Below are 27402 nucleotides of genomic sequence, written 5' to 3'. Positions count from 1 at the left end.
CATGAGACCTTCAGGAGAGAAAATAATTGAATATTAATAGTGTCTGTTTATTTATTTATTTTCTGGTTTAGTCATTAAACATGGGATGGCTTACTGCCTGTGAGCTTCTCTGAAGCCTCTCTTGTTCTGATATGATTACCTTTCTTGTTTGCGTCATTGCTTTCCTATTGCCAAATGTTCACTAGTTATTCATGATTACTGAAAGTTCATGATTAACTGTCCCAAAGCTACACTGTAATGATATGATTTTGTATATGCATAATTGACAATTCCCCTCTTGGTGATAAATGTGATAAATTAAGAAGTTTGTTAAATGTTTATGCTAATCTAGATTTAGTACTAAAATCCCTCTGGTTTTGAGAGCTCTCTAATTAGGAATTATTATTAAAATTGAGTTTAGTATGTTACAAATGTTCTATACACAGTGTAGTGGTTAGCATATAAAAATAGTAAGACTGTTGAAAGAGTTGGAGAGTTGGAGTTAAGGTATATTTTCACTTTGACATTTAGTTCATTGGAGTGAATTGCAGTAGTAAGTCTCCTTTCTGGGATATTTGTTATTTGTATAGCCTTTTTCCTGTCCATCATTTATCAAAACCCCAAATTTCCAACTAGGTCATATGATTTCTTTGTTTATATCTGGATGAAGAATACTTATTCTCTTTAGGCCTTTTGCCTTGTAAGTGCAATGGACTCTAAATTCCTGTAATAAATACTTAACATAGAATTTTTTAAAACTCCACGATTATAATAATTATTTTACATTCTCTACCTACCTACATGTGGTCTTAGCTTATGAGTCTTGCTAATAGTTGTGCTAATAATTTATGTGCTGAGTATCTTTTAACCTCAATCACAATGTACTTTAAACTTTTATTTTCTTTTATATATTTTAATTTTATCTCTCAAACATCAAAAAGTTAGTATGTCAATTATATTTATGACAATTCAAAACAGAGACATTATGTATGACAAATTACTATGAACAATTAATGACAGCATCAAAAGTGGGTACTGAAGAAAAGAAGCAATTATTTAATACATGAAACTTAAAATTATTATATTGATCTTCCCGTTGATTTAAAGTAAAGTAGTTTCATCACCTGGGGATCCCTTGGCTGATTATCAGTGTTTATACCAATAAAACTTTGAGACTTTAGCCTAGTTCATATTACTTGGTTTTAGATTTTTTTAAACAAGATGTGTCTTCAATTTATTCTACTTAAATTGAAAACTACTTCAATTTCAGTACATCACTTTTCTGTCCAGTGGGAGTCTAATCAAAATGTGGAATTGATCCTCATGAACTTTCTTTTTAAGAAAAGAATGTGGTGTAACAAATAAGTCATGTAATTTTATATAAATCCTATAGTAGAAATTTGAATTTATATATAGTGGCTGTTATTGAAATTGAAACAATTTTTCTAGAATGCATCTACCATTCCACATGGTTGTATTTGCTATATTAATTAAAAATAGTTTGAGTTTTTTCCTCTTTGTGATAGTTAAAAGTAATCTTTAGATATTAAAGAATTAAAACCATTTGAACTTCATTTGAAATACATATGATCATTTTAATTAGCCATGTCAGTAGGTATCAACTTTTTAAGTTAAAGTATATTTGTTTTAGTGACCTTTATGTTGAGTTTTTTTTAAGATTTCCAAATAGTCATTAATTCCACTTTCAAAAGAGAGCTACAAATATCTCATATGTATTAATGGTTCAGTGCTAGGATTTAGCTTTAGGAGTCAAGACCAATTGGTGTCCAAATATTTTTTTAGCCATTTCTTTTATCTATCTATTTCCTAAAACTACCTTTAGATCAAATATAGACTGAACCTTAATATTTTCTTGTGGAAAATTATCTTCATCTTTAATACCAGCCAATTACCTGTCTTATGAAAACACTTCTGTTTGTAATTCCAATACCTAACATGGGTGCCTGATATTAAATATATATTCACCCAGTGTTATAAGGGTTTGAACTGAATACCTATTATATCTGTGAAAATGTGACATATTTTGATAAATATAACTTTTTTAAATGGCTTCTTGTCTGTTAACCATTTATCTGTTTTTACTTATTTAAATTCATTTTTTTCATTTTTATAAACTATAAAGTACTGTGTAGAAATTGAGTAGTTTTGAAAAATTTTATTTTCTTATGGATGCAGTCCACCATGTACTATATTTAACTACATCTCTCTTCCATTAGAAGACAATTAATAAATTACTTTGGAAGTCAGAGAAATCATATGTTGCTCTGGGAGGAGGGGCTTTTCCACTCTGGGCAATTTCACTATTAATCTGATTAGATGAAATAACAACAATGGAACCTTGGCGGTAAAAGGCAGTTCATACCAAGCTTTATTCTCATGGTGGTCACCAACTGTATGAAAGCAGCAAACCCATTTCTGTCTCTGGTCCAGCTACAGCCTCTACTCCCCAGACGCTACCTCTGCTGGTGGCTTCATACCTGTTCCTTCTTCCTCCCCAGCGTGGGACTTTGTGGCTTCCCTCTGCTCGCCTCTGCTCTCCCCTGCTTCCCAGCACTAGGCTCCCTTAGCTCTCTTCTTCTCCTCCTGGCATAACTCTGTGGACCGGTTTCTATGGTGACTGGAAGACCAGTTATGTCCAGGCACTTGTGTGTTTTCTCTCCACCCCTCCCCTGGGCCAGTACTTCCATGACTGACAGTTCACTCCTGCTCACTGGCCCAACCAGTATACAAGCAGACTTGTATGTATACAATGGGTGATACTAGAATCAAGGGAGTTCAGAATCCTGGCCATAAAATTTCCATTTCCCTATCTCATATGCCTCTTTTCTCTAGCTTTTTTGTGAGAAGAGTTTGGGGGTGGTATTGTGGAAGATGCATTTGAATTATGGCTCAGATTGCTTAGAGTATGTGATAGTCTTTTATAGGAAGTAAAGATAAGAATCCTTGGGGCTATGACAATACATAGAAAAGCTTGTGACAAGTACAGGGAAGAGTAAATATTTCAAAGCTGATAATCACATTTTATACTTGAAATAGTAAAAATAATGGTGGGAAGATAAAGGTCTCCATTACACTTCCTGTGTACTTCAGTTAACAATTATAACAATTACCTCACGTTGTCATTTCATGATAATAAGTGTGTATGTATTTATTTAGGTCTTAAGTCATGAATCCTAAAGGTCAAATACTATGTCTTATTTATCTTTAAATCCGTGACAGTACCTTCATTCATTCACTCAGCAAATGTTTATCGTGTTCCTGCTTTGTGCCAGGTACTACTCTACTATTCTAGGTTTTTGGCATTTATCAGTGAACAACAACAAAACTCCTCAGCAGGGATATTACATTCTAACAGCGGATTAAGAAGCAGATAATCAAATAGTAAATGATATTGTTAATGCTTAAAGAACAATTGGATTGAATCTTATGCTAAAGAATTTGAGTTTTCGATTGTTGGCTATTGAAAGCTATAGATGGGTAGTCATAGGAGAAGACTGTCTCATAAAATATTAATTTAGCAGCAGTTAATGTGAAGAGAAACTGGAGATGGACAATTCCATTTAGGAACATGATGGTCTAAGCAAGGAGTAATGAAGATTAAATAAGATTGTGGCTGTAGAAATAGAACAAAATAAAAGGATTTATTTGAAAGAGAGTTACAATTACTTAGTTCATATTTTGCCACAATTGTTTAAATATTTTGTTACATATGTATCCTTATACTATTTTATTTTACTTATTTGTTTGATTACTTACTTATTTGGTTATCAATAATCTAGTGGTGGCATGACAAAGTAGGAAGACACTCTTTCAAAGGCCTCGTGACATCTGAGAAAAATGTCTTGAGAGAGCCCTTCCCCTCACTAAGCCTCAGTTTCTGTATAATCTAAATGAAAAGCATTCACTAGATAACCTCAAAGACTCTATCCAAGTATCACCAACAATAGAAAAACATCTTGTTGTTTCACTTTTAATGTACTAACTCTACCCTCCAATTCCTTAGAAGCTAAGTGCTCACACTCTATGTCAGTGCAGTACCGAGAGAACAAGTAAAACAGATATATGCTCCATGTATTTTTGTGTTGGATGAAAGCAGTAGCTAATAAAATATGTTCATATATTAGCTCAAAAATAAGACAAAGCAACTATGTTTTAGCAGTAATAGTTTTACTATTTTGTGTTCACTGTGTGATTGTAAGGAAAACAAAAACGTAGCCCCATGAGACTGAGGTTGTCCTATGGGGGAAAGCGTTACACAAAATCTTATTGGGAAATGAGATCTGCTATCATATATGCTATCATGTATTTTTTTCCACTTTTACAGTTATGCTACCAATGCATCCCAAAGATATATGCCCTTATTTATTGCTTTGACTTATTGGACTGGACTTTAGTATTAGAAGAATATTTATTTGATCAATATGAACTGATAATGCTGATGTACTCTGTTTTAGGATGTATCAGGAATGCCAGCTCTGTGCTCTCCAATTTCCCAGGGAGGGGTTGGCTTTGACTATCGATTAGCCATGGCAATTCCAGATAAATGGATCCAGGTAAAATTTCATGTAATTTTTTCATGGATTCCATATATTATATTAGTTAACTTATTATTTCTTGGATTTCTTAATTCTGCTCATTAGTACAGATATTATATTTGAAGTATTAAATTATCTGATTAGTGTGCTAATTCTTATGCTTTTTAATAAGTGCTTCTCAAACTTCTGAAAGTTCTAATTTAAAGTATTCACACTTACATTATTCAGGCAAGGGAAAAATATGATTAATATAATGTTAACTGTGTAAATGGAATTTTGCATTATCAATGCAATTATATGAAACTTCAGTGATCTATATTTAAAACACATTAAACTTCATCAAAGCATCTATTTCTGCCTGCAAATCATCAGGCAGAAATGAACTTACTCCTTAATTCCCAGTACTTTCTTCCTAGTATGGGTTTTCTCAACAGATTTGCATTCACCCATCCCTTCATTTAAGATTTAGAAGTCCCTACTATATATCAGGCACTAGGAATGAATAATTGTACATGATACCTTGTGCATAATTTCTAATGCAATTTTGTTAAATTGAATCACAGTTCTAGTAATTTGGATTATACTTTGTTTCATTTAATGTTTTCCTAAAAGACTTAAGTTGTTATATAGACATAGGTGTGTTGTGGAACATTTATGAGTGGCCAAATCCATAAGCATAGGCTGAATATGTGTAAGTAGTCAGCCAAGCAACTAATAATCATAGCTTCCTGACAGGTCCTTTAATACAGACATGAACTGGTGCCATGGGGTCACAAATAGCAGAAGTGCTTAGCTTTGCATAGAAAAATCTTAGCGCCTACTCTGAAGGAAGCCGTTTCTGTAATCATCTCATAACTGTCTTTTCTGTACCCCCAGGCAATTTGTACAATACACAGCTGTGACATTAAACCCTTACCAGCACAACTTCTGCTTCTCCATTTATAATGATTCTTTAAATATTTTCATTTCAAAAAGCAAGTGTTTTATAGAGATAATTAGACTTAGAAATAAGAGAAACAAATGCACGTTCTAGCTTTAATACCTGGGAAAATTGCCTTATATTTGTTTTTTTTAATGCTTTGGTCTTTAAGTTTCTCATCTTGGTTTAAGGTTCTTTATCAACCCACAGTCTTGTGCTATTTATAATATTCCACATAGACAGTTTTCCCTCACAAGAGCCAAATCCCATGTTTTTTAAGTCTCCTACTGAAAATCCTTCATGAGTCTTTGTGAAGATTCAAGAATATTTCAAGATGTACATCAATCTAGAATTATATCCCAAGCAATCATAGCTTACAGTGGGATATTTCCTTCTCTGAATAATGATGTCAGTTTTTTTAAATATTTAATTTAACTTACTAAACATTTTAGTATCTTGCATGCTCAAAGTACTATATTAAGCAGTACTTCATACAAATGGAATGGAAAAATGTACTGTCCTATGTTTAGGATATGGCCACCCAGTCTTAGATTGTAAATTATCTGAAGTTAGGTATTACCTGCTGTTTTAGGTAATTATTTAAAAATCTTTTTGCATCACCGAAGTAGAGCACTTGGTTACTAAGACAAGAGTTAAAATAATATTAAAAAACAAAAAAATGACTTAGTGATTTTCCCCTGCTTTTGTAATTTGTACATTTAAAAATATCCACAAATGATTATTATTCCCTCAGATGTCTCTGAAACACACGAGAGTATTAATCTTAATGACAGCTGTTCTCAGAATATGCATGATATTCATTATCCCATAGGGTATGAGTTAGATTGGAATGCTATATTTCATTCATGTTTTTGTTGTTCAATAGCAAATTATTTACCATTTTCTCATTTTATTAGTTCAAAATGAGTATTTTGGAATATCATATTAGTTCAGTAATTTACTAAACAAATATTTGCCTATCTAAAATATGCCATATTTGCTCTATCTCTCTTCATCTTAGTGAATTATTTTTGTGATCCAATAACTGAAATGCTCATGTAAAGGAGATATAAGTATTTTATTGAATTCATTCATTTATCTGTTACTTTAACCAAATATCATTCAGCACCTTGTATTTTTTATTATGTGTAGGTTTTTAATTAAACGTCTTATATTAATGTAATTGTAGAGTCTCACAAAGTTGTAAGAAACAATACAATGAGATCTGGTGTACTCTTAACCAGTATTCTCCAGTAGTACTACTTCCAAAGCTATTGTCAGGACACTGACATTGATATATTTGATTGACACTGATATAGTGAAGATATAGAACATCTCCATCACCACAACTTTTTTTCATGTTGCTTTATAGCCACACCTACTTCCCTCTTATCCCCAGTCATACCTTAATGTTTGGCAACATGATCTGATCTGATGACCAATAATGTGATCTCCATTTCTCTATATATATATTTTTAATTTTAGGAATGTTAATAAATGGAATCAAAATATGTAACCTTTTGGGATTGCCACTTTTCACTCAGCAAAAATCTATGGAGACTCATCCAGGTTGTTGCATGTATCAGTAGTATATTGCTTTTTATTGCTGAATGGTATTCCATTGTATTAAGATACATAATGTTTAATCACCATTAAAAGACATCTAGATTGTTTTAGCTTTTGGCTATCATGAATAAAGTTGCTATCAATGTTTGTGTACAGGTTTTTATATGTATGACCATAGTTTTCATTACTCTATGATAAATGCCCAAAAGTGCAATTACCAGGTCATATAGTAGTCAAATATTTAATTTTATAAGAAACTGTCAAACTGTTTTCCAGAGTAGCTGTACCACTTTGCATTCCTGCCAGTATGTTGGAGAGATCCAGTGTTATACATCCTCACACAATAGCATTGGCTATAGTCATTGTGTTTTAATTTAGGCTTATGATGATGAACATCATTTCATGTGCTTTTTTACCTTCTGTACATTTTCTTTGGTGAAATGTGTCTTTTGACCATTTTCTAATTGGATCATTTATTTATTGTAGAATTTTGAGAGTTCTTAATATATTGTCTAGATACAACTCTTTTGTTGGATATGTGGTTGACAAATATTTTCTCCCAGTCTGTTCTTCATCTTCTTCCTGTGCACTTTCACAGAACAAAAGTTCTTTGTTTTAAATTTGATGAAAGCCAATATACATATGTATCTTTTCCTTTTAGAAATCTCTTTTGGTGTCAAATCCAAATTATTTTACTCTCCTATGTATTTTATTAAACATTTTATAGTTTTACTTTTAAACTTATGTCCATAGTCCATTTTGAGTTAATTTTTCTTCTATCAATATATAACATTTGGTTCAAGATTCTTTCATTTTTTTGTTTCTTTAACCTATGGATAGTCAAGTCCTTTAGCATGAATTGTTGAAAAGTCTATCCTCCTTTCATTGAATTATTTTTGCACATTAGTCATAAAGTAATTGCACATATTTGTTCAGTTCAGTACATTAGTTTCAAATTGTTGCTGTATCTAATTACCACAAAGTTTATGTCTTAAAACAACACAAATTTACTATAATATAGTTATAATTCTGTAAGTTACAAATCTGAAATGGGTCTAAAATCAAGACATGGACAAGGCTGCATTCCTTCCAGAAGCTCTAGTTCTTTGCCTTTTTTTAAAAGCTTCTATCCTTGTAAAAGCTACCTATATTTCTGGGCTCATGGCCCCTTTTTCCATCTTCAAAGCCAGCAGGATAACATATTCCAATTTCTTTCTTACTCTGATAATGCACGCCTCCCTTTTAGGAAGATTCCTATAATTACATTGACCTTCCAGGTAATTCAGGATAATCATCCCACCTAAATGTCCTTAACTTCATCACATCTTTGAAGTCTTTTTTGCCATGTAAGGTAACAACATATTCATAGATTCTGCACATGAGGATGAGAACATCTGTGGGTGGCCATTATGTGACACAGTCTGCCCTCTGGTGCTTAAAGATTCACACTGCAATTATGGGGGATGGCTAAGCACATAAGCACATACACATTCCATAAAAGGAGAAAAGAGTTAGCAAAGGAAGATACATGCAAGGCTGAACCCCATTTCTTGTACTAAAATCATAATTAGTCTTCTACTGCTGTATAACAAGCTTCTATAAACTTAGCAACTTGAAACATTACTAAGTTATTGTCACACTATTTCTTCAAAGTACATCCATCCACCCTCCAGGTGAAGGATTAAACAAAGATGGGAATATGGAACAGGAGTCATGGGGGGGATCTAGAATTCCACTTATCAGAGTGCAATTGACACTTTGGAAAGAGAAATGAGCCCATAAAATGCAGAATGAATGTGTAGGGTTAAAGAGAAGAGACTATTCTTAGGGCATTACTCTGAGAAACACCAGCTTTTATAGGATAGGCAGAGGAAAAAACTTCGCAAGATGCTTACAGTGGTGGGAAAACAAAACAACCAAAAGTTTCATACTGGTGTAAGAAGGAAAACATTTCATGAGAAGGGACAGGGTCAACATTGTCAACATGCTCAACAAAAACTTGTCTATGAAAGAGCAATTACTGACCTAAGAGATGATGATCTGGGATATTGGCAAGGTCATTTGCATCAAAAAGGTGTTGGTCGAGGAGAAAAACTAGATCGAAGACTGAGTGGACTGAGTGGCAACTGAAGTGGAGACAAAAACTGTGTGGTCTGTTAAAATAGCAAGTATTACATAATGGTTAGCCTTTAAACTTTGAAATAATAGTTTTTATTATCATTTTTTAAAGAATGGAACAACACACTATTCTTATTGAAATGTTTTTCATTCAAATCTAAACATCTAACAAGTATAACTCTATTTTGCGAGAGTTACAGAAAAGCATATTGCTGTACAACAAACAACACTTTACTGTGGCCGTTAATCAAGAGGTAGCAGTTGTTACAGAGGAAAAAATGGTTGCAGAGATCCAAAAGTGCAATGATCAAGCCATATGCACAAAAGCAAACACACACACAGTACCACTGTCATTTGGACAACCTTTATAAAAGCTGTGATTTTAGTAAAAGTTTGAACAAAGTTATTTTTGCTACATGGGTGAACTTGTATCTGCACGTTGAATAATTTGAATTGATAAGATATATACTCTCAAATTGGGATTTAGAGTAAGAACAATAATGGTTTATTCAAATTATTTTTTGTCTTGCATCTAGCTACTTAAAGAATTTAAAGATGAAGACTGGAATATGGGCAATATAGTGTATACACTAACAAACAGACGCTACCTTGAAAAGTGCATTGCTTACGCAGAGAGCCATGATCAGGTAAATGAATATATATGCAAATTCATATTCTCTCCCTCTCGCCCTCTGTCTCTCTGTCTCTCTCATTCAGTGTGTTTATTAATGTATCTAATATAAATATATCTAAATACAAATTTCTGTAGTTTTATGCAGCTAATAACATACATATAATGTCACATATAATAAATTACTGTAACTATATAGTTACATATAGCTATATGTAATATTATTACATAATAATAACTACTATATATATGTATATGTATGTATACCTGTGTGTATTTTTGTGAAAACTGCTCATATTCGAAAAACATACTAAAATTATTTTGTAGATCTATAAATTCTAGCTTCAAAATGCAGTATTATTTTTACCCTGCAAAACTGTAATTAAAGATTGTAAATGACAGTTGCAAGTATTATCTTGCATGTTTTCTTTTGTTCTAACGAGAAGAATATTGGTGCTGATACAGGGTTAATTTTAATTTCCATTTTAGGTTTCCTTCCAGAGGTTTTCTTTTATGCCTTTTGATAAGCTTTCATCATTTTTTTTTCTCAATCACTGAAATCTCCTGCTAAGGGATGACCCTGACCCCTGTCCCTCTCAGCCTCAGCCCATCCTCTCTAATGCAGCCTGAAGTATTTTCCAAAGAGCAAAGCTTATTTTGTCAACCCATATCTTTTGGTTAAAGCTTCTTCAAGGCCCTTCATGTCCTGGTCCGAGCCAAAGTTTTCACCTTCACTCTTTTCTGAACCCTGTATTCTTCAAGCTGTAAAAGTCCCACCTGCCTAAATACGGCAACCTTTTTCAATTTTTTTTTCTCCCACATACCTACAAATGCCTACTTCACCAGAGAAGCTCCTATAAAGACCTAATGCTCTGGCTCAGACATCATATTCTCTCTGAAACTTTCATCTAGTTTTATAAGGAAAAATAGTTTCCCCATCTTCTATGTCCTGCTCACATTTTAGGCAGAAAATTTCTTTCTATATATAGAAACTTCTGTATTTCCAGCCTTAACCATGATGGTAGCTACTAGTAGTCACTCAATAAACATAGATAAGTAGGATAAAAGAGGCCATTTAGTTACTTAAAACCATATTAATCCTAATAAACATAAATAGCATAAAATATACTTTCTATACATTAAAAAGAAGATAGCACAGTCTTTTGAAATTATTTCCAGTATGTACAGAAAATTGATGCTCAAATAATAAGTTTCCCTGTTATTTCAGCAGAAATTGGCTTTTTAAGGTAAACATGGTTTTTCATGTCTCCTCTAATTTTTAAGAAAATGTATGTAGACCAGAGGTCAGCTACTAAGGCCCATGGACTAAATTCTGCCTGCTGCCTGTTTTTGTGAAGTTAGTTGCAACACAGCCATGTTCATTAATTTATGTATTGTCTGTGGCTGCTTTTGAGCCATAATGGAAGATTTAAGTAGTTGACACTGAGAACTACTTAAATGGTTCTCAAATACAAACAGTATGTGGTACCTAAAATATGTACTGTTTGGTCTTTACAGAAGGTTTGATGACTCATAAAGTTAGACATATATAAGCTTTGCATCTTCCATATTGGGGTAGGGCTTTCTTTTGATCTTAAATTGGCTGTAGAACAGATCAAATTGTTTTAAAAGCTTTTTGTTTTTTTTTCTAGTAGTGTAACTTTATTTTCAAACCAAGTTTCTGTACTTCTCTAAGTTATATGTCAGATTCAAGCTGCATTTTATTGGTACATATATTAGTTCGCTGGGGCTATCATAACAAATACAACTGACAAAGTGGATTAAACAACAGAAATTTATTTCTCATGGTTCTGGAAGCTAGAAGTTCAAGATGGGGTATCAGCAAGTTTGGCTCCCCCTGAGGCTTGTCTCCTTGACTCACAGATGCCTCCTCCTCTGTGTGTTCACATGGTCTTTTTTCTGTTCGAGCTCATCACTGTGTCTCTTCATCTTCATATAAGGATGTTACCTCATTCTTATGACCTTATACAGACTTGATCACCTCTATTAAAGGCCCTGTCTCCAAACACAGTCACAGCATGCATTAGGACTTCACTGTAAATTTGGGGGTACACGATCCAGTCCATAATATTACACATTTTATATGTTTAGATTTAAAATATTTTGCCCGTAAGTCCAACAACAAAGAGGCTGCTTTGATAAAGCAAAAATAACTGAACTCAAGCAATGAAGATGACAACTACCATCTAATCAAATTTCGAGAATTCTTGTGGTAGGAGCAATATTTTGAGCCAGTTCTGTCTTGGCCTTCAAAATAAGGACAAGACCCACAGGATGAGCATACCTTGTAACGTATTTTAAAGAAAATTAATTTTAAACAAATAGAGATTATAACAGGTTTGTAAGTAAAAATTTTTCTAGAAATGAAAATAACTGTAATAGCGTAAAGAGATTGTGCCTTAATCTCTATTATGTTACATTATATATTATATTTTGTTAATGAAGAACACTTTGTATTAGTTAGTTGTTTGTTGTAACTATGAATAATTGAGATTGTGAAGAAGCCACTTGAGCGACTCAGGGTGTTTCTGAATTACTTGCCCCATTTATCAACTACTATATTTGCATATAAAACACTAATTTAGATTAGACGGCAAATATAAGAAAGCAAATTTTACATTTTAAGAAAAAGTTGTCAACCCTCTGCTAAAGGGAAAGAGGTCATGCTGATATACATAGACATTTTATATATATATAACACACATATATATGAATACATATATGTAAATATACATACATATACATATAAATGATTTTTAAGAAGCTTTTCTATTCTTTCAAAACAAATAAAATCATAGTATGCAAACTATTTAAAAAATTTATTTAGAATTTTCAACCTTATAATGAATATTTAATACAGTTTCAGAGAATTTGAAGCATCAGCTCCGGTATAACAAATATTCAAATATGTCATCATGAGTTTTTCACCAAGTTCTTTTAAAAATAAAAAGCAGTCCTGAAAATAGGTGTGTTGATCTCTATCATATTTTACCAACTCACCTTCAGCATAGAAAGCAACTACTGGAAAATGCATGAAATAATTATTAATTTACACACATTTCCTACATTATTTCCCATCCTGTGTAATCATGTTACTTAGTTTAAATCACAACTGTTTAGTATCTATTCTTTGCATTTATCTCAGTGCCTTTTATTTCCACAGGCACTCGTTGGGGATAAGACACTGGCGTTTTGGTTGATGGATGCTGAAATGTACACCAACATGAGTGTTCTGACCCCGTTTACTCCAGTTATTGATCGTGGAATACAGCTTCATAAAATGATCCGACTCATTACTCACGCACTCGGTGGAGAAGGCTATCTCAATTTCATGGGTAAGTATGAGTTAAGCACATAGCCAATCTATGTTTAAAATGTTAACTAAAATTACATATGACATAAATCATGTAGAATATTTTTATTTGGCTGTTCAGATTTAAAATAGAAAACTACAGCTTCATTTCTTTAATATGCTGTAATGTGTAAACTGCAAAAATTAAATTACTGTAAGATTATTGTTATGTGAATACATAATACAAAATGATCTTACTAGCTGTTATTTTAATATTGTTGTGAACAACTAAGGTGAACTATTTAAAAAAAAATTATTCTGAATTCAGTCATTCTGAGTTTATTTTATTATTGTAGTGTTTATACATTAAATATAAGAAGGATACATTTTCATGTCATAAAATATTAAACTAATATTATTAGTCTTCTCTAAGGTAATTGTGCACCAGTATATTTGTATTATGAATGTGAAAAACAAGGCCCAGGATATTGTGATGGACAAAAAAAATTATTTATTTTAAAAATTAGTCCTCCCTGATTCAATGAGTATCATTCATAAATATGGCCATTCCAGTAAGGCCTTAGGTGCATGATTTATTCAGTTGTATCCTGATAAAAAGGTGGTGTCTGTGAACCTATGTGAATACCTATGTTACCATGTAAAGTAAGGAGAATTGAGGGTTTAGTGATATATTTCTTTAGTGATAGATGTTTTATTTCATTTACAAAACAGTCTATTAAATTATTACAGTCTAAAAAGCAAATGAAAAGTCTTCCTTATATATGTGGAAACTGAAACAATTTTCCAAACAAAGAACTAAAATAAAATAAGACCTCTGAATTCATGCAGTCAATCCTATGTCATTAATTTTTGATACCCGCTGTATCCAAGAATTCTACTAATCCTGACTTTGTTTAAAGGCTGGAAGTTGTGTCAGCAGTGTCAGCTCAGAGCCTATACCTAAGAGTCAAGAGTGTCAGTATTTTGCAGTACCTAATAGAGTCCTTTTCCTGTGACTGTGCTTCCTTGTGGAAGGCAGTGCCAGCCTGTAGCATATAACAGAGCAGCCAGGCAAGCATCAGAATAAAACAAAACTACCTCCAGATGACAGAGTCTTAATGGCCCTAGTTAATTTAATAGTGATAACTTTCAAATAAGGAAGGTCTGATGAAAGTTCATATTGAGAACTATTTCCTGAGTCTTATTCAATATTTTTCTTGATGGTAAAAACATGGACAGATAGAATTAACAAATCTCCAGTAGCTTCATAAACCTTGTTAAATATTTGTATTCATATCATCTTAGCATATGTAATCAACCTAAAGCAGGCTGAACATCTATACTGTTTGGGAAACTCTTCCCATGGAACTTTCAATAGTGACACAATAAACAAACATACTTATTTCTAGCATATCTTTCCCTAAGACCTGTAAATTGGCCATATTTGTAGTATAAAATAAATTTTGATATTATTCTTTGATATAGGAATGAAAAAGCTTTGAAGTTCTATTACTTTTGTCCTTGAAACAAATGGCTTCTAATGTTTAACTCCAATATAGCAACTTTTTAAAAAATTCCTTCTGTCTTAATATCTTGTCTAAATCTAACATTTCTCTACTAACTTCAAAATTGGTAATCCCCAAATGGCACTATAATATCTAATTAATGATGTTTTATAAAGTTGTGTATTTCCCCGTGAGCTGTCACTACTTTAAATACTTTTTCCACTTTATGATCATGTTACTGTCCTGTTTAATGACTTCAGTGACTACAGTGTCCTCCAGCTGATCTGTGAGCCTCTCCTTAATAGTCTCCCATGTGTCTCCCCATTGATGACTATTCCAACCAAGCTAGCTTTCTTTCAGTCCCTAGAATACATCAACCTTCCCCTGTGCTGAGTGCTGTCTTCTGTTCTCCTTTCTTGGAATCATTCCTCTCCAGTAGCTCTGCCCATGCTGATCAGTCCTTCATCTGCAAATCTCATTTCCTTCTGGAAGCCTTTCCTAAAGCCTTTCCTAAAGCTTTCATTGGCACTTACCAAGACTAATTTGAAAAACTATTAAATATATAACTCCCTTGATAGATTTAAAACTCAGTGAAAGTGGGAGTTATCTGTGTCTTATTCACTATTATAGCTCCAAGAACTAGTGAACTAGTAGCAATTAGCACAGTATCTAGTATATCACAAGGCTTTCACATATTTCAGAAAAAGGATATATATATATATATATATATATATATATATATATATATATATATATATATATATACAGTTGACTTATGAACAAAGTGGTTAACAGAGCTGACCCCACCCCACCCCCTTCAGTTGAATATGTATGTCTAACTTTCGGCTCCCCAGAAATTAACTGCTAATAGCTTACTGTTTACTGGAAGCCTTGCCAGTAACATAAACAGTCTTTTAACACATATTTTGTTATGTATTATATACTGTATTCTTACAATAAAGCTAGAGAAAAGAAAATGTTATTAAGAAAATCATAAGGGAGAGCAAATACATTTACAATATTGTACAGTTTTTATTGAAAAAATCCATATATAAGTACCACATATTTCAGACACATGTTCAAGGGTTATTCATATATATATATATATATATACACACACACACATATATATATATATATATATATATACACACACATATATATATATAACCCTTGTCATATTTTTAGCAGTGGTTCATTAGCTGTAATCACTAGTTGTACTTTTAAACAAGGTAATTTTTCAAGTGACAAACAAGAAATTAATATTTAAAAGATCAATTTAAGAAATTCTTCAAGACTGAGGAGCAGCCTGGTTATTTACTCACATTTTAGGCATTTAAAAACTTAATAGCTTTCTGGAATTTTATTTTTATTTCCCTCTAGTAGAGGAAAAATTAAAACAATAAAACATTTTTGTAGTTTTTCATTAAAACATGTTTACATAAATTTGTTAGGCATTTAGATATGTGCTCTACTTATCAAAAAATCATAAGCTCAATAGGTTTTCTCAGAATGATTCCAGTTTATCTGATTTGTTTTCTTTGGTCTGTTTTTGTCTCACATACTCCTAATTTAGTTTCAAAATAATTATTTCACTCTGTTTAAAGCAGATGAATATTTGCTGTGAAATTTTTAATTTACTAGATTATTTGAATTGGTTATGAATAAATACATTTGTATTTCCTATTTTTCTATCCTATAATCATATGAAACAAATCTAGAAGAGGGGGTTAGTGATGGCTAAATTTTTTTATATTTTTGTATCACTGATCATAACAAGATAATAAATATTAATAAAAGTAAATTTACATTGACATAGCATTCTATACTTTCTGCAGCACATTCATATCCACCATCTAACTTAATCTTCATAATTTTTTTATTTTTTTATACCATATCTTAGTTCAAAAGAAACGTGAGGTGAAAGTCAGAAGAGAACTAAGTTAAGTTAGATAGTTCCAACTCCCTTTTTCCTAAAACTGCACCTCAGAGAGATAAGAGGACATGTCATACAACTAGGAAATGACAGCAGCTGGTCAGTTGTCTTTTTCTTCTGATTTCCAGTTTTAGAAAATTAAAAAAATATTACCCTTGGATCACTATGAAGATTAGCCACCGAAGTATAATTACTGAATATATTTTACGGGAAAAGGCAGAGTATAGTGGTCAGAGGAAACAATCTGTGGGAATCCAAGCTTTCTAGCTGTGCGACCTGGGTAAGATGTGGCACCACCCTCTGCCTCCGTTTGCTCAATAGTTAAATGCAATAGTGCCTGCCTCAGGGGATTGTTTTGAGGGTGAAATAATTTAATATGTCTACAAGACAGAATTGCCAGGCACAGAGCTTAAGCTAACTTTCACTTATATTTCAGTTCAATTTAAAGTCAAATCTACTATGACTTATTTTAATATTACTAGTTATTCCATTAAATATATGGGTCCTGAATGCTGATATTCCAATTATATCTAAGAATGTTTCTTTAGAATCTTGTCTGATTGTGCATTGGTTAATATAACAATTTCTTAAAATGTTTAATTCATTTCCTCTTTAAAACATCAGTAAAAGGTAATCATTAAAAATCAAGTGACATTTTCCTAGTTGATATTATGCAGTAAGTGAAACCATTTCTTCAGTCAGTCTCACTAAGAGTAAATACCACTTTTCTTGTTTTTAATTCATAGTGACTTTTACTGGATGTTGCTGATAAAATACTTAGTTTTCATGTATGAGGAGGTCTGAGGGTTTCCTCAAATAATTTTCATTTCTCAGATGAGCCAATATATATCGATCAGTTAGCATTCATTATGTATCTATTATGGTGTCTGTGTGAGTATTGGATGAAACAATATGGTTTTCTAGCATACCTGTGCACAGAATGTCTACATACACAGGATGAAAGAGAGAAAGAAGGCAGATTGACTTAAGGCAAGTTCAGTTAAAAAAGTTAGTGAATTTGAGGTATGTATCTATCTAAACTGTAAATTTAAAATATTCATAATACATTCTATAATGTTTTTAACACAATTTATGAAAGTCCTTCATGCTTCTTACATTTATATGTATCTACTATGTACCAGGTATTGTTAAGTGGTGGACATTCCATGGTGTGAAATAGACCCTCAAGGTCTCATAATCCAAAAATGAATATGTACAAGTCAGCAAATTTCTTTATACTACTGTATGTATTAGATATAGTGATAGAGATAAGCAGAGAATGTCATATAAATGTATAGGAAACTGGGTTAGAGATTATTGGTGGAATTTATTATCTGCTTCAGCCAAACAAACTAGAAAGTCACAAGAAAACCATGCAATTAAATCAGTAAAAGTCTCAACAGGAATAGGACTGATGCATTGGACAGAGATCACAGTTATTTGGAAATTTTAAGCTTAAATAAAAAAACTGGGACCCACAGAAATCAATTTAGAGATCGTTCACTAGTTGGAAAATTGAATGAAAAACTATGGTTGTCAGTCACTTCAAAATATCTCTTCGGTAAGGAAGACCTATATATTGATGATTGGATGGCTTATGGTTTGTTATTTTTCTATTTATAATAAAATGATACAGTTTAGAAAAATCAGACATGATTGATAATCTATATGGATATGTCATCTTTGCTACCTTTTATAATCATTGGATATTTAAGAATGTTGAATCAATGGTTAAAAATGAAAATGAAACAAAAACCAGCTGTTTACACATCAGGCTAACTCAGTGAATAGATGTCAGTTGCATGTTGATAAACTGCTAAAACAATTCAGAGAAAATGATAGGAATATATTTTGCCCAATTTTCTAATGGCTATCTGGTTATCATGGAAGTACCTGCCCTTTGCTAATTCAGTCAGTTGAAACTAAGGGAGCAATCACCTGGCCTTATCATTTGACTCATCAGGAATTGCTGTAAAGAGGTGTGGTCAGACAGATAACTGGGCTGCTGTGCTCAGTGATCACAGTACTGCACAGGTACAGTAGTCCTCCCTTATCCATAGTTTCATTTTCCATGTTTCCAGTTACCCGCAGTCAATTGTGGAGGGGAAGCAGATTATCCTCCTTCTCACCTAGTAGCCTAACGCTAGGTCACAGTGCCTATGTCATTCACCTCACTTCATCTCGTCACATAGGAATTTAATCATCTCATCATCACAAGAAGGGTGAGGACAGTACAGTAAGAGATTGTGACAAACAGAGGGAATACATTCATATAACTTTCATGAGCATAATTTTATTATTGTTATATTTTATTGTTGTTACTCTTTTACTGTCACTAATTTGTAAATTAAACTTTAGCATAGGTATGTATATATAGGAAAAAATAGCATATATAGGGTTCAGTACTATCCACAGTTTGGGATTGGATGTATTGGAACCTATTCCTCACAAATAAAGGGGGACAACTGCAGTATTAATTCAATATAATGCCAAAATAATATCATGGATAGTATTTTTTATCAAGACTGCTTAGAATCCTGGAAAATGAGAGAAACTAAATATTTAATTCATTTTAAATATAAATGTATGCAAACATTTTAAAATACTAAGTAAAGCATATATTAAAATCTAAGCATTAGCACATATATTGCTGATTTAAAATATTGGCAGATTAAAGTAGAATGTGATTTTAAGAATCAGCTATCCAAACAAATGTAAGAAAATTTAATCATAAATTTGGAAACAAAATTTTATTACTTAATAGATTTTTAAATGTGAAGTCCAGAAATAAGATGTGTTAAATTGTTGTCATTATTAAGTTACAAATTCATTTTTGTTGAGTTTTTCTGGCTTTTCAGAAAGCTGTTTGTAATACTGTCTTAGACTTGGCAATGGTAAAGAGAAAATTACAATGGACAGCTGACTCCAGATATTTTCATCATTTTCAAGTAATCAAATGTCTTATCTAATAACTTTCAGAAAATTTTTTTAAACGACTTTTTTTTTTTTTTTTTTTTGGTAGGGACAGAAATCTTTTTATAGAGAGCTTGCCACCTGTTCTTTCAAAGGAATTTTTGTTTTCCCACCTGAGTTGACTTCATCTTTTTTAGGTTTATCATATATAGATAAAGATTCAAACAAAGAGTGAGTGAATCCCTTTAATACTGTCATGTTCATGTTCCAGTTTTCAGAAAGCCTTTTAATCCAAAGTAAGAATCATTCTTGCCACAGAAGCTTTGCTTTCTTGGCTATCATTTTCTTATTCCTCTTGGGGATTACAGTGTTATAGAACTACATTTTTTAAATGAGTACACCTTCATTCAATTTGAAATTTTAATGCTGCATATAACTCTCTGGGGATATCTAAAAATATGAATGATTCAAATTTATCCTCTAAAAAATACTGAACTAGCAGAGTTAAATAAACAAAACTAGCAATGTTTCATTAGTGTAATATAGCACAATACAGATAACTGAAAACTCATGTTGTAACCATAAGACCTCTATCTCTGATGAAATCAAATGTTAATGCATATACTGAAATGTCAGAAATAACCTGGAATCAGTGAGAGTCATTGATTTGTTTGCCTATTCATTCATTAATTCCCTCAAGTTAAACTCACTGTTTCCATGTTGATTTCTGGATACAGGTGCAGGTTAGTTGTAAATGGAGTTGTGCGAAGGCGAAATTCACGCCTGATAGCTTTTCTATTCTCAGTGAGGTTATTATTTGAGAGTGGAAGGAGTAAGGGACACTTGAGAAAAAAATAGAAGTATGAAATAGACAATTCCAGGTATAAAAATACTAGAGAACCATAACAGGATATCTAGGTAACACTAAATGCTCATTTGAGATTTATAATCAAGACGTTAAATTGAATCAGCCTCTTGGTTGTGTGGTTTTTTTTCTAGAAGGTCATGGTTGATCAAGAGTTGAAATTTTGTTTGGCATATGCCACAGACGGAAGGATTTTGAAAGTACTGGAAAATAACCGATAATAAATCACTGGTTTATTTAATACAGAATCAATGAACCACTGGTTCTTAAAATTGCACATTGGAATCACCTGGGGAGTTTCAAAAAATATTTGAAATTGTGAGTGAATTCATCTTAGTCATAGCTTGGGCTTAGGAATTTTTAAAACATTCCCCACTGATCTTCCTTCCTCCCTCCCTCCCTTCCTTCCTCCCCTTCCCCTCCCTCCCTCCCTCCCTCCCTCCCTCCCTCCCTCCTTCCCTCCCTCCCTCCCTTCCTTCCTTCCTTCCTTCCTTCCTTCCTTCCTTCCTTCCTTCCTTCCTTCCTTCCTTCCTTCCTTCCTTCCCTTCCCTTCCCTTCCCTTCCCTTCCTTCCCTTTCCTTCCTCTCCTTCCTTCCAAGCAACATTATGATTTCCACGTTCACACATATTATCAAGTCCTCCCCACCCCCACCCCATTGCAATCACTATCCATCAGCAAAGTAACATGCTATAGAGTTACTACTTGTCTTCTCTGTGCTGTACTGCCTTCCCCATGGCCCCCCCTACATTATGTAGGCTAATTATAATGCCCTTTAATCCCCTTCTCTCTCCCTCCCCACCCACCCTCCCCAAACCATTCCTGCTCCCTCCCCACCCATCCACCCCACCCCCTTCCCTTTGATAACCTCTAGTCCCTTCTTGAGGTCAGTGAGTCTGCTGCTGTTTTGTTCCTTCAATTTTTGCTTCGTTGTTATACTCCACAAATGAGTGAAATCATTTGGTACTTGTCATTTTCTGCCTGGCTTGTTTCACTTAGCATAACACCCTCAAGCTCCATCCATGTTGTTGCAAATGGTAGGATTTGTTTTCCTTTATGGCTAAATAATATTCCATTGTGTGTATGTACCACATCTTCCTTATCCATTAATCTATTGATGGACACTTAGGTTCCTTCCATATCTTGGCTATTTTAAATAGTGCTGCAATAAACATAGGGGTGCATAGGTCTTTTTAAATCTGTGATCTTGTTTTCTTTGGGTAAATTCCTAGGAGTGAAATTCCTGGGTCAAATGGTATTTCTATTTTTAGTTTTTGAGGAACCTCCATATTGCTTTCCACAATAATTGAACTAATTTACATTCACACCAGCAGTGTAGGAGGGTTCCCTTTTCTCGGCATCCTCACCAGCATTTGTTTGTTGCTTGTCTTTTGTATGTTGGCCATCCTAACTGGTGTGAGGTGATATCTCATTGTGGTTTCAATTTGCATTTCCCTGATGATTAGTGTTGTGGAGCATCTTTTCATGTGCCTGTTGGCCTTCTGAAACTCTTCTTTGGAAAAGTCCCTATTCAGATCCTACACCCATTTTTTAATTGGGTTATTTGCTTTTTGGGTGTTGAGTTGTGTGAGTGCTTAATGTACTTTAGATGTAAACCTCTTATAGGATATGTTGTTTATGAATATATTCTTCCATACTGTAGGTTGCCTTTTTGTGCTGCTGATTGTGTCCTTTCCTATACAGAGCCTTTAGATTGATGTAGTCCCATTTGTTCATTTCTGCTTTTGTTTCACTTGCCCACGGAGATGTGTTCAGGAGAAAGTTGCTCATGTGTATGTTCAAGAAATTTTTGCCTATGTTTTCTTCTATGAGTTTTATGGTTTCATGACTTACATTCAGGTCTTTGATCCACTTTAAGTTTACTTTCATGTATGGAGTTAGACAATAATCCAGTTTCATTCTCTTACATGCAGCTGTCCAGATTTGCCAACACAAATTATTGAAGAGGCTGTCTTTTCCCCATTGTGTATCAATAGCTCCTTTATCCTCTATTAATTGGCCATATATGTGTAGATTTATATCCAGGCTCTCTGTTCTTTTCCATTGATCTATGGCTTAAAGTTTTCCAAAAAGTAGAGGAGGAGGGAATCTACTGGTTCTTGTGCCAGTACCAAATTGTTTTGATTACTGTGGCTCTGTAGTAGATCTTGAAGTTGGGAAGCATAATTTACCCAGCTTTGGTCTTCCTTCTCAGGATTGCATAGGCTATTTGGGGTCTTTGTGGTTCCATTTGAATTTTATAACCATTTGTTCTAGTTCATTGAAGAATGCTGTTAGTATTTTGATAGGGATTATATTGAATCTGTAGATTGCCTTAGGCAGGATGGCCATTTTGACAATATTAATTCTTCCTATCCATTAGCATGGGATGTATTTCCATTTATTGGTATCTTCTTTAATTTCTCTCATGAATGTCTTGTACTTTCCATGGTATAGGTCTTTCACCTCCTTGGTTAGGTATATTCCTAGGTATGTTATTATTTTTGATGCAATTGTAATTGGGGTTGTTTTCCTGATTTCTATTTATGCTATTAGTATATAGGAATGGAACAGATTTCTCTGTATTAATTTTGTATCCTGCAACTTTGCTGAATTCAGTTATTAGTTCTAATAGTTTTGGGGTGGATTCTATAGGGTTTTTAATGTACAATATCATAGCATCTACAAACAGTGACAGTTTAACTTCTTCCTTCCCAATCTGTATTTTATTTATTTGTGTTCTCTGATTGCCATCCCTAGGACCTCCAGTACTATGTTGAATAAAAGTGGTGAGAGTGGGCATCCTTGTCTAGTTTCTGATCTTAGAGGAAAAGCTTTCAGCTTTTCACTGTTAAGTATGATGTTGGCTGTGGGTTTATCATATATGTCCTTTATTATGTTGAAGTACTTGCCCTCTATACCCATTTTGTTGAGAGTTTTTATCATGAATGGATGTTGAATTTTGTCGAATGCTTTTTCAGCATCTATAGAGATGATCATGTGATTTTTGTCCTTCTTTTTGTTAATGTGGTGGATGATGTTAATATATTTTTGAATATGTACTGTCCTTACATCACTGGAATAAATCCCTCTTGATCATGATAGGTAATCTTTTTGATATATCTTTTACTTCAGTTTGCTAATATTTTGTTGAGTATTTTTGCATCTATGTTCATCAGGGATATAAGATCTGTAATTTTCTTTTTTTGTGGTGTTTTTGCCTAGTTTTGGTATTAGAGTGATGCTGACCTCATAGAATGAATTTGGAAGTATTCCCTCCTCCTCTACTTTTTGGAAAACTTTAAGGAAGATGGGTATTAGGTATTCTCTTAATGTTTGATAAAATTCAGCAGTGAAGCCATCTGGACCAGGACTTTTTTTCTTAGGTAATTTTTTGATTACCAATTCAATTTTGTTGCTGGTAATTGGTCTGTTCAGATTTTCTGTTTCTTCCTTGGTCAGTTTTGGAAAATTGTACTTTTCTTGAAAGTTCTCAATTTCTTCTAGGTTATACCATTTGTTAGCTTATAGTTTGTCATAGTATTCCCTAATAATTCTTTGTATTTCCATGATGTCCATAGTGATTTTTCCTTTCTCATTTATGATTCTGTTTACATGTGTACACTCTGTTTTTTTCATGATAATTCTGTCTAGGGATTTACCTGTTTTGTTTATTTTCTCGAAGAACCAGCTCCTTGTTTCACTGATTCTTTCTATTTTATTCTTCTTGATATTATTTATTTCTGCTCCGATATTTATTATGTCCCTCCTTCTATTGAATTTGGGATTCATTTGTTCTTCTTTTTCAAGTTTCATTAATTGTGAGTTTAGACTGTTCATATGGGATTGTTCTTCTTTCCTGAGGTAGGCCTGTATTGCAATATACTTTCCTCTTAGCGCGGCCTTCGCTATGTCCCACAGATTTGGTGGTGTTGAATTATTGTTATCATTTGTCTCCATGTTGCTTGATCTCTGTTTTTATTTGATCACTGATCCATTGATTATTTAGGAGCATGTGATTAAGCCTCCATGTGTTTATGGGCTTTTTCATTTTCTTTGTGTAATTTATTTCTAGTTTCATACCTTTGTCGTCTAAGGAGCTGGTTGGTACAATTTCTATCTTTTTGAAATTACTGAGGCTCTTTTTGTGGCCTAGCATATGATCTATTCTTGAAAATGTTCCATGTGTACTTGAGAAGAATGTGTATCCTGTTGCTTTTGTGTGGAGTGTTCTGTAGATGTCTGTTAGGTCCATCTGTTCTAATATGTTGTTCAGTGCCTCTGTCTCCTTACTTATTTCCTGTCTGGTTGATCTGACCTTTGCAGTCAGTGGTGTGTTGAAGTCTATTACAATGAATATGTTGCATTCTATTCCCCTCTTTAATTCTCTTAATATTGGTTTCACATATTTAGGTGCTCCTGTGTTGGATACACAGATATTTATAATAGTTATATCCTCTTGTTGGACTGACTCCTTTTTCATGGTGTGATGTCATTCCTTGTTTCTTGTTACTTTCTTTGTTTCAAAATCTATTTTATCTGATACAAGTACTACTACTCCTACTTTTTTCTCCCTATTATTTGCATGAAGTATCTTTTTCCATCCCTTCACTTTTAGTCTGTGTATGTCTTTGGGTTTGAAGTGAGTCTCTTGTAGGCAGCATATAGATGGGTCTTGTTTTTTAATCCATTCCATAACTCAGTGTCTTCTAATTGGTTCATTCAGTCCATTTACATTTAGGATGACTATTGATAGATATGTACTTATTGCCATTGCAGGCTTTAGATTCATGGTTACCAAAGGTTCAAAGGCAGCTTCCTTACTATCTAACAGTCTTACTTAACTCCCTTATTACACTGTTTCAAACACAATCTAAAGTTTCTTTTTTTTTCCTTACCCTTCTTCATCCTCCTCCACTTTTTATATATTAGGTGTCATATCCTGTACTTTCTGTGTATCCCTTGACTGACTTTGTGAGTAGTTGGTTTAATTTTGCATTTGTTTAGTAATTAATCAGTGTACTTCCTTCACTTTGGTTTTATTTTCTCTGTTAACAGCTATTTAAACTTAGGTGCAGTTCCATCTATAGAAGTCCCTTTAAAATACACTACAGATAGTTTGTGGGAGGTAAATTCCCTCAACTTTTGCTTATCTGGAAATTATTTATTCCCTGTTTCAAATTTAAATGATAATCTTGCCAGGTAGAGTATTCTTGGTTGGAGGCTCTTATGTTTCACTGCATTAAATATATCATGCCACTCCCTTCTGTCCTGTAAGTTTTCTGATGAGAAGTCTGCTGATAGCCTGTTGGGTTTCCCTTTGTTCATGATCTTTTTTCTCTGTCTGTCTGCTTTAATACTCTCCTTGTCCTTGATATTTGCCATTTTAATTATTATATGTCTTGGTGTTGTCTTCCTAGGGTCCCTTGTGTTGGGAGATCTCTGCACTTCCATGACTTTACAGACTATTTCCTTCTCCATATTTTGGAAGTTTTCAGCAAGTATTTTCTCAAAGAGACTTTATATCCCTTTTTCTCTCTTTTCTTCTTCTTTGGATTGGTCACACAGTTCTCTTATTATTCTTTCATTCTAAGAGATCCTTTTTTCTCTCTGTGCCTCTGTGTCTTCATTTTCCTGTTTTCTAATTTCTATTTCTTTTACTATCTCCTCTATCTCATCTAATCTGCTTTTAAATCCCTCCATGGTGTGTTTCATTTCAGATACTGTATTTTTCAAAGTTTTTATCTTTCTTGAAGTTGTCCCTGAGATCTTGAATATTTTTCTGTAGTTCCATGAGCATATTTATGATTTTATTTTGAATCTTTGTAAAGAAAATTGGTGATTTCAGTTTCATTTAGCCTTTTTTCTGCTATCTGTTGGATTCTTGTTTGTTCAAAATTTTTTTGCCGTTTCATATTTCTAATGGTTCCTATGATATAATAACTTTGTGTAGGCAGTGACCTCTAGTACCTAGAAGCTCTACTCTTTGGAACTGCCCAGCAACTGTAGCAATGGCAGGGGTTGCAGGCTCATGGTACCTGCACCTGCTGTGAAGAAAGAACACTTTCCTGATTTCTGTCTGCAGTGCCTGCCTCCACTAACAGGTCCAGTGGGCAAAGCACGCAGGGAGGAGCCTCTGTATGCACCGTTCTAACTGCCATAGGCGGGGCCACTTGCCCTTGCATGATGGCTGAGGCAGCAGGCGTCCATACCATTTAGTGCCACGTGGGGCACCTTGGTGCTGTGCTGCCAATCGGGGGGATGGAGCATCTAAAGCTCCTGAAAGTTCCCGACCTGCTGAGTGTGCCAGGATGATTTTATCCACCTGTCCTTTCCCCTGAGCGGCAAGCTCTTTGTATTCCTTGCCCTATTAGCATCCCTTTCGCTGTTGGGATGTCTTTCAAACTGCCCTCCTTTCTTTTGTTCTGGAGCAGCCAGCTGTGGGCACTGGTTCTCCACAAGTGGCTGGAATCTCAGTCTCTCCAAGAATTATGCCTGTTTTTGCTTTCCAACCCCACTAATCTTCAGAGCACCATGTAATGTTGGTTTATGCTCCTGGAGCAGATCTCCAGGGGTGGGTTTTTATTAGTCCTTGGCTTCTACTCCCTCCCCGATCCATTTCTCTTCTTCCTTCCTGTGTGCTGGAGTAGCGGGAGAGGGCTTGGATCCCTCAGATAGTGACTTTGCTACTTTACCTTTTTCTATGAGTCTTCTCCTTTCCCCAGATGTAGGCCATCTGTTCTTCAGTCTTCAGGTTGCTCTTAGGATTATTTGTATTTTCTGTATTTTTGTCTTGTTTGTGGCTTAGGAGGAGGTTTTTGCCTCACTTCTCAAGCCACCATCTTTTGTTTTTTCTGCACCCACTGATTCTTAAGGCTGGGATGTAGAGAGAAATCCAAAATGGAAAAGTTATAGGAAAGTTCTCTGGCTGTAGAGCAGAAATCATAGAGGATATTGGAGGAAGAGAAAAGAATAGAAGAGCAGTTAGGACAGATTATGGTATGTGCTGAGTCCAGCTGGCAGTACATAACAGGAAGGATGGAAATGGACTTCCCATAGCAAACAAGGCAAACTGTAAAGGGGCTGCTTCTGGACTTTTCATG

At 33.8% G+C, this 27402-nt stretch overlaps 1 protein-coding gene across 2 annotated transcripts in view; it reads left to right on the top strand.

The window, feature by feature from the left end:
* The window catches only part of GBE1 (1,4-alpha-glucan branching enzyme 1), a 288275-nt gene that overhangs the window by 187852 nt on the left and 73021 nt on the right, over positions 1 to 27402 (top strand). For both annotated transcript variants that reach the window (XM_057501844.1, XM_057501847.1), the window contains exons 10-12: positions 4455 to 4553; positions 9675 to 9785; positions 12954 to 13125. In XM_057501844.1, coding sequence (XP_057357827.1) covers positions 4455 to 4553; positions 9675 to 9785; positions 12954 to 13125 — 382 coding nt within the window. The remainder of the gene's footprint in view (positions 1 to 4454; positions 4554 to 9674; positions 9786 to 12953; positions 13126 to 27402) is intronic.

The sequence above is a fragment of the Manis pentadactyla genome, chromosome 1 (genome assembly GCF_030020395.1).
Source record: "Manis pentadactyla isolate mManPen7 chromosome 1, mManPen7.hap1, whole genome shotgun sequence".
NCBI lineage: Eukaryota > Metazoa > Chordata > Mammalia > Pholidota > Manidae > Manis > Manis pentadactyla.
The sequence above is the reverse complement of the archived record's forward strand: the minus strand, read 5'-3'. Positions and strand labels throughout refer to the sequence as shown.